The sequence below is a fragment of the Drosophila subpulchrella genome, unplaced genomic scaffold (assembly GCF_014743375.2).
Source record: "Drosophila subpulchrella strain 33 F10 #4 breed RU33 unplaced genomic scaffold, RU_Dsub_v1.1 Primary Assembly Seq36, whole genome shotgun sequence".
Classification (NCBI taxonomy): Eukaryota; Metazoa; Arthropoda; class Insecta; order Diptera; family Drosophilidae; genus Drosophila; species Drosophila subpulchrella.
Genome location: NW_023665582.1, coordinates 1,609,055 through 1,624,266, shown reverse-complemented (window position 1 = coordinate 1,624,266; position 15,212 = coordinate 1,609,055). Strand labels below are relative to the sequence as shown.

Genomic DNA, 15,212 nt, shown 5'->3' with positions numbered 1-15,212 from the left:
ATTTAACTTTTTTTTTGTGAAAATACTTTTGACCACCCTTGTATATAGTAAATAGTTATATAACATATATTTATTAATATATTTAAAAATAAGTGTATATACTATATACATATATACTACAAAATGAGATCGAATTTTAAAAGATCACCTCGAGAACTTCATTTGAGAAATTTGTCTTGTACACTTCCTCGCTATTGAATAGCTTATACATTTGAGGGGATGGTTAAAAGCTATTGCATTTGTTTGGTAACGTTACTCTTATTCAAAAAAGAGCATCGGCGGACATTGCTAGCTTTAATACATTTCCAAATATTTTCTTATAACCGACATTTGTTTGTTCGTCGATTGTGGCCCAGTATTCATCTGAGGACGTTGATTTCGTTTCCATGCGATGCTGTACACGGTCACAGTAGCATCGATGTCAATACCAAGACCCTTGAAAGACTCAGCAAGTTCAGAAATGTCTTCTTTATATTGACTTGAAGCTATTTTTGGCGCAAAAACACATATTTTTTCCAATCATTTTTTGTTCTTGGGAACTCGTGCTTCCATCTCTTCCGTGAGTTTAACCAAGCAGTCCCTGCATCTTTTTTTGATGTACTTCAATTAATTGACCGGTCCACCTAAGTGGTCATGTCAAAAATTCTTTAATTCGAACCATTTATCAACAAGTAATAATCAAATAAAGTGTGCAATCTTGGGAACAGACGCTTTACTACTTGTATATCTCTATCTCCCTCTCACTCCCCTTAGCTGAGAAACGGGTAGCTGATAGTCGATGGCAAAGACTTTAGCGTCCTCTCTTATTTTCATATTGGTAGCAGGCTGAGTCGTGTTGAAAAAAATCCCATCTATTCTAGTGCCACGTCAGATTCTGTAGTGAATCATCAATGTTCACCTCTAAGAACGGCGATATGTATCGCAAGCTGTCTTATGTGTGCATTCAATTATGCAAGTTTAAGCCTAGTACTCACATCGACGAAAACCGTGAGCTAACCATAGGAGTGAGCGAGAGGCAAACAGGCGGCTAAAGCTTTTCGTCGGGTCTGTTTTTCAGCGCAGTACTCAGATGAGCTAAGGAAATACCAGAAGAAATACCAGATTTCGGGAGTGAATTTTCGATGAACGCCGTTAGCCGCGGCCCAAAGAATAAGAAATTTAATCTTTGGCGGTTTTCCTGCAGAAGCGGTGGGGAATTTAAAAATTTTAAGCTTTAAGCTTTAAGCCTAGTACTCAGATCGGCTAAGAGTTTCACTAGTCGAAAAATCTTATTCTTTGTAGTGTGACCGAAGTTTTCAAAGTTCACCCGCAATGCATGTAGCATGGTCTTACTGACAAGCAGCTGGGTTTTTTGCCAAACGGAAAACAAAACAATTGGAGAAATTTAAAAAGGAGGAGTCTGCTGGTACACAAAGAAATTAAATTAAAAATAGATGGAATGTTAAACGAATGTTTTAATTTATGTAAATTAGTTGTTTAAAGCTTCCTTTTCGTCCCACGGATGCTTCGCCATCTTTCCCGCGCCACCGCAGTCCAGCTCCGAGTCCCAATAGGCATATTGGACCTTGAGGAAATGGGACCCGGATTGGGAACAGGGTTGATCCGCTGATGCTGCAGGAAGTCGCCCAGCATCCTGGCAGTGGCTGGACATGGCTTCTCCAACTGTTCCTCCTCCCGCTTAAGCTGCCAAGTAGCTGGTGGTTATGGTGTACGGAGTCCTAATGGAGAGGTAATCGGAGATCATATTACTAATGGTTCTGCTAAAAAGATTATTCTATTAATACAACGGAACAAAATTATTTTGGCCAGATCTTACTTTCTTTGCCAGGACACGCCCGGCAGGATGTCCATGTAGAGAGCGAAGTCCCACTCGGCATGTTCCTTCCCACTGGGATTCTCTAGTGGATCTCCTCCAGCACTTCAACTATTCTGCGGATTTGCCCCTGTTGTGGTATTGCTTCCTGTCGGTCAAATCCCACAATAATGGGCAACAGCTTGGATTAGGCGTCCTTTTTCATCTGCACTGACCTCCTTTAACCGTTTTTGGGGTTTTTCTTCCATTTAAAATTTTTAAATTCCCCACCGCTTCTGCACGAACACTAGGGATGTCGGAAATATATCAAAATATCGATATTTTTTCTCTTAAAAAAATATTATCATCGCGATATTTTTTGGGCAAAAAAAGACGATTTTGACGATATTTTTTTATGATATTTCCGATTTTTTATGTATGGTCACTTTTAAGCCAGAAAGCAAAGTGAGAAGTGTATGTGAAAATGAGTGCGTCTAAAGATTTTTATACAGAATCAAATGCTACTTCTGCGAAATGCACATTGTTCAAAGCGTGGACACTCGGTGGAACTCGTGCTTGGATATGCTAAGCGCGTTCGTTGCACTAGCTGACGAAGTGGCATTCGTTATTTTGAGTAGACGAACCTCAGGCAACTCACCAGAAATGCTCTCAGTGGAGGAGCTCAATATTTGTCGCGATTTTTGCCATGTTCTCCAACCTTTTAAAGAAGCCACTGATAATGTGAGCGGCGATTCTTACGTGACCGTCAGCTTAGTGATTCCTATGATTTCTATGATTAATACAAAATTAAAAGAAGCTAATATGGTTACCGCTGAGGGCATTCTAACAAAAGATACCCTTCTACAAATATCACAAAAGCGATTGAGTGGTTTGCTGCAGAATAACATACTAATGAAAGCCACAATGCTTGATCCTCGATTTTAAAAAATGTATTTCGATATGCCTCTTCACGTAAAAAATGTCACTGATGAAATCATAAAGCAGATGGTTGAAAAAAAGCAATCAGAAATATTGCCTTCGTCTGTAGAAGAAATGGTGTGTCGTTTCTGACTCCCGTAGTCGTATGACAGACCAGCATGTAACCGAACGAGTTTTTCTTAAATCATTAAATCATTATAATTAAAAGCAAGTACAAATGTATGTAATTTCATGAATTATAATTAAAAGCAATAAGTTCAAATGTATGTAATTTCATGAACTATAATTAAAAACAATAAGTTCAAATGTATGTAATCAGTATCTTTATAAATAAAATTGAAAACAATGGGCTGTGCCAAATCCTTAAAAATTTTGTTATTTTATTACTAAGCGCTAGCAGTGGTTTTTTTTTTGGTTGTGGGTTTACTGTGAGACTATATACATATTTACAAGATTATACTATTTATGGGATCCTTAGATTCTAATTGTATTTACATTGATGTTTATTTATATTTTGCGCATTGTTTTTGAACTTTTTAGGAACTTAATGATGTTGTGGGAGCTTGAGTTTGAGGGATTGGCTATTATTTTCTTATTATTTTTTATAAAAGACCCAAATGTACAGCAACATGACACCATTTTTCAAATTTTGCTGAACATTTAAAATATCAAAAAAAATCGATATATCGATATTTTTTTATGATATTTCTTAATATCATCGTGTGATATTTTTCAAACAGCAAATATCATCGATACGATATTTTTTCAAAATCCAACAACCCTAACGAACACCGCCAAAGATTAAATTTCTTATTCTTTGGGCCGCGGCTAACGGCGTTCATCGAAAATTCACTCCCGAAATCTGGTATTTTTTCTGGTATTTCCTTAGCTCATCTGAGTACCACGCTGAAAAACAGACCCGACGAAAACCTTTAGCCGCCTGTTTGCCTCTCGCTCACTCCTATGGTTAGCTCGCGGTTTTCGTCGATGTGAGTACTAGGCTTTAGAAGTGAATATCGATAAGCCGACTGCTACGATAGTTCCTAATGTCATTCTAAAGATGGCCAAGCTGTCTTATGTGCGGTACCAATTTAATTTAAACTGGATTGTATTCATTTGGTCATAGCTTCAGACTTAATTGACTCTCAAGCAACGTTCAATTAATTTTCTATTTAATTATATAATTGTTCATCAACATTATATATTCTAATGGAAAATAATCATTAGCATTATATTTTTCAATTGTAATGAAATATTTTTTATTAGCATCAGTTTTGCCATAAGAAAATTTTTGTTCATTAAATTCGAAAGAAATGAATTGTTTTTCCATTGGCATAACTTTTCCTTTCAAAAGTAATTCAATGCTATCCCATTATCATTACATTTTTAAAAAGTATTGCATTTATTTCAAAGTAATGAATTGATTTTTCATTGGAATTACTTTCTTAGAAGTAGTTCATTACATAAAGACCTACTGTTGATAAACAAATTGGTACACACATACCGCTTGTTAACAGAAACTGCTTTTAAAATGGTTTATACAAAGAAACCAACTAATTTTTCTTAGCTGTATGGTGCTCCGTTGTTCTATTCATAAGCACACATGTACATTTTTCCAAATTCCGCTTAGAACGGAAGCAATATCACTTTCACTGTTGTTTTGAAGCGAAATAATATCGCTAACAATATAGTCTGGGTATTCCCTAAACTGTTGAATTGCTGAATTGTTGTTGAAAATTCAACAGAAAATTTCAGCAATTAAGCGAACGACCCTAAAAGTTCCCTGTTGAATTTTAAATTTTACGATGACAGCTGTTATGTCAGCTGTTTGACAGATTGTCAAATTGCCAAAGATTATATTTAAAATTAAGGAAAATGCCAAAAATAAGCCAAAAAACTAAACTATTAGAACTGCTAACAGGCAGCATCCTATTAGATATCACTTATATGCATATTTTATACGATTGCAATTCCTCCATGTTTACAAATGACCAGAGTTACACTCTTACTTTGAGTCGAGAACAGCGACAACTCTGGTTTTCAGCAATTAAACAAAATTTTCAACAGCCCCGAGGCTGTTGAATTGTTGAAATTTCTGACAGTTGACTTTGTATGGAACAGCTGATTAACAACTGATCAAAATTCAACAATTCAGCAATTCAATAGTTTAGGGAATACCCTGAGTAATTATTTCTAATGATTATGATAATAAATATTTCTGATAAATATTTTAAAAATTCAAAAATTATGTTTTTATCTCAGGAAAGAATAGTACAACTTAAAAACAAGAAAGGAAGTGAACTTCGGCAAGCCGAAGTTTGTGTACCCTTGCAGATATAACTATTCAATTTAATTCGAAATTCTTAAAAGTACAAAAAAAAAATCGCAATACATATTATAAAATAATATGTTGAAAACACCGAAGCTACACTGGTCGGCATATGTATTTTGACAAAACAAAAGTTATGTATACTCATATTTTGAATTTACTTCTGTAAACTTTTGGCATCAATGGAAAGGTAATTTAAATGCCGTTTGAATGATACAATACATTTCTTAACCCATTCAGTATTTATTGAAAAGGACGAATTTGTGTAAATCTACTTAACATTTTTTTTTTTACTTTTTTCCTCGATTTGAAAATTAAAATTTTTTGATGCAAAAAGTTTCTTCAAACAAAAATAATAATAACCGCAAAAAGAATTTTTCAAAAATCATTTTGCTTATATATTTTATGATTTTCTGAAAATGTTTAAAAACATGAATTTGAGCCATATTTTTCTTTTTTTCATACAAATTTTTTTCGACATTGTCACCTTCAAAAAATCATAAAAAATATAAGCAAAATGATTTTTGAAAAATTCTTTTTGCAGTTACTATTATTTTTGTTTGAATAAACTTTGTGCATCAAAAAATTTAAGTTTTCAAGTCGAGAAAAAAACTTTAAAAAGTAGATGTTTACACAAATTCGTCCTTTTCAATAAGTACTGAATGGGTTAAGAAATGTATTGTATCATTCAAAGTAAGTTCAAATTATGAGTATACATAACTTTTGTTTTGTCAAAATACTTATGCCGACCACTGTATAATTTTCTTAATATTATTTTCCCACCAATTTTTCGATCGTTCCTTTGACAGCTATATGATATAGTCGTCCGATTTTGATAAAATTAGATTCGGAATTCAGAACTAATAAAAAAATGTTATTTTTAAGCGTAAAAGGTTAAAAAACACCAAAGATATAATTTTGTATAAATTATTTTTCCGATTATTCCTGTGGAAGCTATAAGATATAGTTGTCCGATCCGGCTGGTTCCGACTTATACACTAACTGCAAAAGAAAGAAGTCTTTTGGAAAAGTTTCAAGCCGATAGCTTTAAGACTGAGAGACTAGTTTGCGTAAAAACGGACGGACAGACGGACATGGTTAGCTCGACTCGTCTAGTGATGCTGATCAAGAATATATATTCTTTATGGGGTCGGAAACGTTTCCTTCACTGGGCTGCAAACTTCTGACTGAAATAATAATACCCTCTGCAAGGGTATAATGATGATCAATTGGATTTTTTGGTTTATCGCTTATAATTCTAACGTTGCCATAAATTTGAGAAGAACAATTTAATTTCTGGACTGTTCCGCAGATTTTAAATCTTCCTTTGCTAATGGTGTTAAGAGTGTTCACGTAAGCTGTATTCGGCGGATGGTGATGTGATCCGTACGAGCCCGAGATTTAACATTTGTTAAAAATCCCAACTGTTTTAAACGGATAGACTCTGTGGGATGAAGCTATAACAAGACGCTAACTTGAATGTAGTGTAAACGGGGCCTAATATATGTTTTGCATTTATTTACAAGTTAAAGACCGATAAGACTAGAGGGAATATTGTTAAATTGTCACACTGTACCCAACTCTACTTAGTATTGAATCCCGATTTATGTTCCATTCGCTGAGCGCAGAATTCTAAAATTTCGCTGTTGCGCATAAATGCGTTGCAGTCCAACCAGCAGCTGAAGTGCACAACAATCTTGTCAATCGGCGGTCAACGAGCTGTCGGTGTGCTACTGAGTGTGGGGCAGAGCCTGCTCATATTGTGGAAGTGTGATTGTGTAATTTATTAATAAATAAATAAACAGGAACGCATAACAATGCGACAACAATGCAAAATTGCCTTCAGAAACCTTATTCATCGGTGCAAGAGCATAACGACTAGACCTTTGTGCTGTGGCGCTGGGCTTCTGGGTAAGCAACAGCTGATCCTGCCTTTATTTACCTGCACCACTTCCAGCCCGAGGAACTACTCTAAGTTTAGCACCCACATAACTACAGAGCGTGCGATGGATCTGCTATGCAACCTGGACGAAGAGGAGCGCAGCAATCTGCGTTCCGCACTTGACAAAATAGATGCCGACAAGGAAAAGAAGCTGTACGAGAGTAAGTACTTTTGGAAATACTTTTATTTTACATAAACTTTGTAGATTGATCGAACTTAAAGGTACATACACATAAATGTATGTACGTTGTCATGGTAGGGTCACTGTGTCATTAAATAGGTCCCCTTTTGACCTCACCCGTGGAACAGGCGCCGTAGCTTCCGACACACGTGTCGCCAATCTCGAGAGCCAGCTTGAACTTCACCGGATCGTTACCCGTGTACTGCTTTGCTTTCTCAAGCCCGGCCTCCGCATCCAGATTGCCGTTGGCGCCAAGCAGCCCAAAGCTCTTCATCACGCCTGCACGAAGGCAATTGCCAGCATAGGTAGCGGTGGGCTGCTTTTTGATTAGCTTCTGCATGTCAGCGTCGGCGGCATTAACTTCAGTCATAGGATTCTCCTTTTCGTCGAGCACCAGGGTGGTGCCAAGAGAATAATTGCCACAAGAATAAAAGAGGAACATTGCATGATGTTGGCCTGGTGTGTCCGGACTGAATTTGCTTGTGGTGATGGCACTCCAAGCTTTTAAAGTCACGGACTTAAGTGTTGGCACACCTATCACCTTCAACTTCAAGTGCGCTTTTCTACCTTTATAAGTGTTATAAAATGCAACAAAATAATTTTGGGTAAATGGAATATTTAAAAAGACAAAGCAGATTTGACAAACAAAAATCAACAAAACCGGTTAGGATTTAACGAAAAAGTTACTAAAAATTCAAGTGTGCAAAGACTTCTGTTAATTTTAAAACTTTACTTTTAAGAAACGAAACAAAATGAATTTAATTGTTAAATATTTCCTTTATCCTAAATATATTTTTTTTAATTTTATAATACATCTATAGAGGCAGAAAAGAGCACTTGAAGTTCCAGATGCTAAGTGTGCCAACACTTAAGTTCGTCACTGTATATCTGACTTGGTGGGTTGTGATAAATTCTAGTACATTGTTTAAATAACTTGCAATCGACCGTTCTTGGGTTTTCCCAGTTAATGGAAAAGCTAACGCCCCATAAGACACAAACGCCCAGACCTCTAACTTCTGGCCGCCCCATTGGACACGTCCAAGGTTTCAACATCATCCCAAAACGATTGGTTAATATAATAACAAAACAAAATGCGTCAATCAAAAACGATATTCTCCAAAACGATCTTATTCAGGCGTGTCATAGAAATCTCCTTCTTCCAACTTACACCCAAACAGCAAATTTCGGTGTAACAGTATACGACATAATATCAAAATAAAAAGTTGGCTTTGCCATAAGTTTTCCATAACTATACAGATTCTGTGACACCAAATTGCCAAACCACCGTCCGTTAATGACAAAACTTAAAAAATCGTCTGTTCGAACGGATACTAAAGCTAGAATTTTGGGATAAAGCATGCAGGTTCTAGTGATTCTTGCGCAGCGAATGTTCATTTTAGAAAGGTGCCACGTCCACTCTAACACTCTAACCGCAAAGAACTGGCGCCCACATTTTCAAAGACTAAAATTTAAAATAAATGTTATTCTATTCCGCTTCTCAACCCCTACCGCCACGCCGAGTGTTGTTAAATAATAATTTACTAGTTAGTAATGACTTTACCCCCGTATCTAGCAAGAACGTCGTCTTTGACGTCGCTGCCAACAGAGGATGCAGAAGGCCAATATAACCATTTTGTTTTCCAGCACACTCCTTTGCGTTCCTTTTGTAGGTTAAATTTCAAAAAATCGGAACAGGAAGCCGTGGTTTCAATATTAGTTTTATTTTGATAAAAAAAATAAAAATGAGAAATAATGATTATTTTTGACTTCTATTTTTTTTTGCTCAGGGAAAATGATTATTTTTGATTTTTATTATAATTATTATTATTTTTGTTTTTTATATTATATTATAAAAATAACAAATTTTAAAATTATGATGAAAACGGATTGACAATCCGAAGAGAGTCACTATGGTATTTTCCTTTTCCGCGTGTGTCGATCTTAAGTGGATGATTTAGAAATTGTAAAAAGACTGTTAAACGGCGCAAAAGCTCAAACGCCATAAGCATCTAATAAGAGTGAGCGAGATGGACTACTTCCTGAGACGTGCGCTTGTAGAATAAATCATAGAGTTTGTTAGAAAAAATTCCAAATCTTAAAAACAAAAAATGGCTCCATCATTTACAAAAAACCGATTGTAGGTAACAAACTGGTAACGTAAGAGGTAAGCATTTCAGATCCTGATAATGATATTTTTTTTATCATAATCACTGGCCGAGTCGATCTAGACACGTCCGTTTGCCTGTCCGTTCGTATAAACGCTGTGGTCCTAAAACCTATAAAAGTAAGGAAAAAAGGAAAGCAAAACATAAGTCGCGTTTTTGAAGAGCTCCCGAAACACAAGCTCAAAAATTCAATAAAATCTAAGAACATAAACGAATTCTATCGGACTATAAACCGCCTGTGGTCTGTGATCATTTAGCGGTATAATCGTGCGTGTAATTTCAATGTTTTTGTATAAACACTTAAAACATATTTATTTTGGTGCGAAAGTGTAAAGATAGAAAAGAAGAAACCTTCACACACATATACTGCAGTCCATAAAGACTGAAAATTACCGAAAACGCACTCAAATCAATAACTTAAATATTGTAATTACACAAATTACTCAAACTCAAATTTTATTAAAACAACAACATTATGAATGCATCAAAGCGAAAAGTCGAGTACCGAAATCAAGGTAGCTCGCACGTCGGACACACAATTGATGCAACAAATTTATGCAAAACTCACGAGTCAACGGAAGGAAATCAACATGGAACTGTTGCAGGTGATCGACGATAAATTTGCGGAGCAAAGGGAGGCACTGGGTTGAGAGTATCGAGAGAGCGAGGCCCGCTTTCTCAACAATACAGGCAAAATTCGATGCAATGATCACTGAAATAAAGAACATGACAAAACAAGTGCGAGAGCTGGAAACCGAGGCAAATAAGGTGAATACACTGAAACAAGTGTGTGAACTGGATGCTCAACTGGCAGCAAAATGCAATGCACAGGATGTTGCATGCAACCTGCGCTGGCATGGTGTACCGCAAGTCGAGGCGGAAAATTTGAACACCCTTTGACCCCTCCTCCGCGAGTTAGGTTTATTTTTGAGTCCGACTTCGCCAAAGAAACTCACTTGTTGACCTGACCCAGTAGCAGCTGCCCTTCTGCGGGCGATTGGAGTGCACCGACAAACAACCAAATCGCAGCTGAGCTTACAGCTGATCGGTTTTGACTCGCCGGCATTTATATACTTAAACGAAGAATTAACGAAAACAAATTACGAAATTTTTAAGCATGCCATGGGACTCAAAAAACAAAAAGCGCGTAGCGGCCGTCTTTACTCGCAGTGGAGACGTATTTGTAAAAGCCTATAGACGGAGGAAAGGCTTACTACGTGCAAAGCTCTAATGAGCTTTCTGATCTGAGTGGAGATGTGGTCGAAATCAACTCAAGCAGAGATGCCGCTTTAGAAAATAAATCATTTCGTAATTAAAATATTTCTTATCTCTATATTAGGACTTCGAATTAGTTTAACATCTTTAATTCCTGTTAGTCATATGTTAAGGACGAGTCGCATTGTTAATTGAGTAGTTGCTATATATGTAAACAAAAAATACAAAAAACAAAAATTATTAACCAGCACACAATAAACAGTGCAATAGGACATATTTTTCTTGAAACACAAAACCCGATTATGGACAAAAATCTGTTAATTGGCTGCATTTATCGTCCGCATTGCAACACAAATTATGATGATCTAATCAATATTCTGACATACAACAGTAAACTTCACTGATGTAATCCTTGCAGGCGATCTTAATAGTGATATTCTGATGGAATCTCACCTTACCAGCAACATGGAATCGCTAGGTCTGAATCCAGTGATTCTTTCATTTCCAACCCACATTATTAGATTTGTTTTTTGTGAGTGATGTTAATAAAATATGTTTGTATGATCAGCTAATCGTTCCGTCCTTTTCGAAACATGACCTTATATACCTGACCTATAAATTTGCCCTTAACTACACGGACCATATAATAGTTTATCGTGATTTTAAGAATATTAATTATATACTGTTGAACGAAGCATTTGACCAGTGTGTATGGAACAATATTTACAGTCTTCCAACAGTTCATCGTCAACTTAACCTTCTTCAACTTAATATTAGCCACTTATACGATAGTTTTGTTCCAGTTAAAAGTAGAACAATTCGACCGTCCGAAGAACCATTGTTTACCAATAACATAAAATTGGCAGTTATATGTCTCACTAACCCACCGTCTTACCGACTCAACGGTACACTGACCCAGTCAGCACATTTTGCAGTGTCAGCCGAGCCAACCCTGACCTACCTACCTACACAGGACACACAGCTTTATCCGGCTGCACAGGATTCTTCGTTTCCAGGACACACATTATGTCTACTTCATTCATACAGGAAACAAGTCGCACAAGAATTGATTTGCACAATCGATTACCAGACAACCAAAACTAGCTGCAAGGGAAAATCCAACAGCTCATTAAGAATTATGGCAAGGATTCTACCGACCGACGCCACCGAGAAGGCTATTATTCCGGTAAGCTAAATCAGTTAAACGATCTCTGGCAGCAGTTTTGCGTCCTAGATGAATAAGTCCAGCAAGCGGCACTACCCACTGGAAGTGACTAGTAGCACTGAAAGAGCTGGTCGAAAAATATCAGAAAATCTTTGTGAACATGACGACCGGAAGCGGACTTCCGAAGGCCCCCAGACGGCCAACATCAAGATCACAACAGGAGATCAAGTCAAAGGAGACTACGCAATTGACACGGTGATCCTACAGTTGCAGAGAAGATGCAACGAATTGGAATCATCATTAGCTTTAGCATCGAACGCCCCAACCGTCATCCCAGCCCTTCAAAGGCACCTGGATCTCCATTGGGCGTTACTGAGGCGAGCCCACGACAAATTGGATAGCACACCTGGGGCCGCAGCTCTGGCAGAAGCAGAGCTAGCCCAATTCCACACGTTATAAGAGGAATATGAAATGAACTTGCTTCGAGAAAACGACGCGCCAATGCGCCTAAACTTAGCACTTCCGCCAATTAGCATTCCTGAGTTCAACAGCGAGTATCTAGACTGGCCACGGTTCCATGATCTCTTTGTGGAATTGGTACATAATAAACCATATTCGGCCAGTCAAAAACTACATATTCTACAGAGTTCGCTTCGTGGTGAAACTAAAAAAGTCTTGACAGACAGCCTTCTCGCAGGGTGGCTATGACGACACCTGGTTGCGATTGAAGGCCAGGTACCAGAACGGAAAAATACTAGTATTCGCCGAAATAGACGGCTCCTCGCGCCAACTAACGGCCTTACATAATCATTACTATCAAAAACTCAAAGAGTACTCTTAAAAACCTCGATGTCAGCACAAAATGCTGGGATCCAATCTTGTGTTTTATTATCAGAAGAAAACTAGACCAGTAGTCTCTAGCTGCTCTGGAAAATTTAGCAGATGCACCAACGGAAATTCCAGCGTTAAGGAGTGTACTGACGATTATTGAGCGGCGCGCTTGCATGCTGGAGACGATAAGCGCTCAACCTACAGCAACACTCCGCCATCAGTCAGTTCACAACGAAGAGAGCTATAAGACCGCCAAGGTATCATTACAAGGGCCAACCGGTCAACTACAAACATGTCGCGCTGTAATATATTCTTGATCACAGGTGAATCTCATCTCAAGGCGGATGGCAGATCTGCTATCTCTTAAGGAAATGTCGTCACCGATTGAAATATCTGGAATCGGATGAAAAATAACAACAGCAATTAGATCAATACTAAAGCTCTCATCAGATACATCAGGTTTTGAAACACTAGTAGAGGTATTTATTATTCCCACAGTCATTACAGACCAACCGTCAGTATCGATTGCAACCGATCTTAATATTCCCGAGGAACTGCCGTTAGCAGATCCTGACTTTCGGCAACCTGCACCCATTGACCTAACCTTAGGGGTTGATGTTTATTCTCGTGTAATAACCGGTGAACTAGGAGTTAATAAACCTTTGGCACAAGGCACAAGGCTTGGTTATGTAATTACAGGTATTCTCAATAAAGAAAACTCATCTGATTCGAAATCCACCCTATTCTGGTAGAAGACAGAGATAATCTTGCAGGACCGAACGCTGCTTATGACCCAATGAAAGATAAAAATCCGATGAATGATAATCAATTTGATATAGAAGATAGCAAACGGCAGAATGAGATTTCACTCGATGAAGAAGGGATTCATTTCACGAACTTAGCATTGATGGATCATAAAATAAAGGAGCCTGAAGATATATGTAGCCAATCAAGAACTAGCGACACTGACTCGTCCGATCGAGAATCAACCGCTATACATAATAGTTCATTGCAGATGACTGAACTTTGTACTACAAGACAAAAACCAATTAATACAGAACCGACTTCTCATCAACTTAAAACCTACAAGAAGCCTGACTTTTGTTTAACATTTCTAAATTTAACCAAGTAATATCTAAGTTTTGTTGCAGAAAGTGCACATACCACATGAACTTAAAACCTACAAGAAGCCTGACTTTTGTTCAACATTTCTAAATTTAACCAAGAAATATCTAAGTTTTATTGCAGAAAGTGCACATACCATAGACGTGCCAAATGATCAAGTTCTACGAGGGCACAATTTCAGTCCCCACGGTAATGTCAATTTTATCGCAAAGGGGAGTGTTTAGAAGCATCAAGAAGGTATGAAGGACCTTAATCACAAACATGAACCGCCGCAGCTGAAGGAAGGATCCTCCACGGTCTGTGATTTGTTAGGTGCTTTCTATACAATTCGGCCAAGGGCTGAGGGTACCCCTCAATGGGGGGAGAATGTTCATACCCAAGGGTGCTCAACATGACCAGCACCCAACAAATCAATCAGTAGCCAAGTTGGAAACAGTTCCAGGCGCTCAGTAGCACCCACTGCAGACGAGAATTGCTGATCAGCATATATGCCTCACTAACTCACTGCAGTCAGCACATTTTGCAGTGTCAGCCGAGCCAACTACGCAAACTGCTACCATAATCAAAATTCCTTGACCTACTTTAGAATATATCTCATTTCACTATTCATTACACTAAAATTTCGTGTTCCAATTAGTATATAAGCATGTATCAATTTAAAAATAAATCAGTTATCAACGTGACTTAAATCCGCGGTTCTACTTCCTACCTCTAAGAATAGGGCTCACAGTACACTATCACAACTAGCAGCTAACCACGTTAGCTTAACCTCAGTAACCATCGTTACCAATCCCGCGACGCGATCGTCCTACCAGCAAAGCGTCCCCGTGCCAGCATCAAGTAAGTACCCCCTTGTCCCGCGGTGTGACTCAGAAGTGCCTACTTCGGTTAGGCACAAACAATCATATTGTGCCCCATTGGCCACAACAGCTCTAAATTTCTAAATTAATACTTTCCTACCGCTCTTTCTCCCAAGTGAATCGAAATTTCTAAGTCTTGGTATGCAGTTCTTTTAATTTTTGCAATACCTTTCGGATGTTGTATAATTCGTTATGACCGGACCATAACAGCAGGCTTTTTTTATTTTCGTGTATAAATTAACTATTAAGTGAATAAATCAATTCATAAACATTTATTGATGTGATAGCTAGAAGTTCGACCGAAGGTCTCAACCTTAAGTGAAAGCATTTTCTAAATTCTTCAAATTTATTCAGAAATGGTAGAAAGACTGTAAACGGCGCAAAAGTTCAAACGCCATAAGCATCTAATAAGGGTAAGCGAGATGCACAACTTGCTGAGACGTGCGCTTGTAGAAGAAATCAGAGAGTGTGATAGAAAAAATTCGATATCTTAAAAACCTAAAACCGATTGTAGGTAACGAACTGGGGCATAGTTAAAATAAACAACAAAAATTTTAGTTCGCAATCCTAAAACTTTTAAAAAATCTTAATCAGTTTTTTATTTCTAAGAAATTTAAAAATTATTGTCTTTCAAAGGAAGAGGTCTTAGAGAAATAAAAAAAAAACCA

The 15,212-nt window shown here is 37.5% G+C and overlaps 2 protein-coding genes across 9 annotated transcripts in view; one reads left to right on the top strand and one right to left on the bottom strand.

Annotated features, from left to right (window-relative positions):
* The first annotated feature begins 6,584 nt into the window (after window positions 1-6,584).
* Window positions 6,585-15,212, top strand: part of LOC119561739 (transmembrane protein 65-like) — a 121,291-nt gene continuing 112,663 nt past the window's right edge. For 4 of the 8 annotated variants that reach the window (XM_037875217.1, XM_037875215.1, XM_037875214.1 and 1 more), the window contains exon 1: window positions 7,040-7,163. Coding sequence is in view for 4 of the 8 variants with exons in the window: in XM_037875220.1 (XP_037731148.1) it covers window positions 6,878-7,163 (286 nt within the window). In the remaining 4 variants the exon portion in view is untranslated. Of the gene's footprint in view, window positions 7,164-15,212 lie in introns of all 8 variants that reach the window. The other 4 variants (XM_037875221.1, XM_037875219.1, XM_037875220.1 and 1 more) reach the window with 2 other exon arrangements.
* On the bottom strand, window positions 7,169-7,841 carry LOC119561741 (general odorant-binding protein 28a-like). The gene has a single exon (XM_037875222.1). It carries the CDS (start codon window positions 7,623-7,625, stop codon window positions 7,275-7,277), a length of 351 nt encoding a protein of 116 aa, XP_037731150.1. The 5' UTR covers window positions 7,626-7,841; the 3' UTR covers window positions 7,169-7,274.

Coding starts and splice junctions, on each gene's coding strand:
- LOC119561741 (XM_037875222.1), bottom strand. CDS start 7,625: ATGTTCCTCTTTTATTCTTGTGGCAATTATTCTCTTGGCACCACCCTG.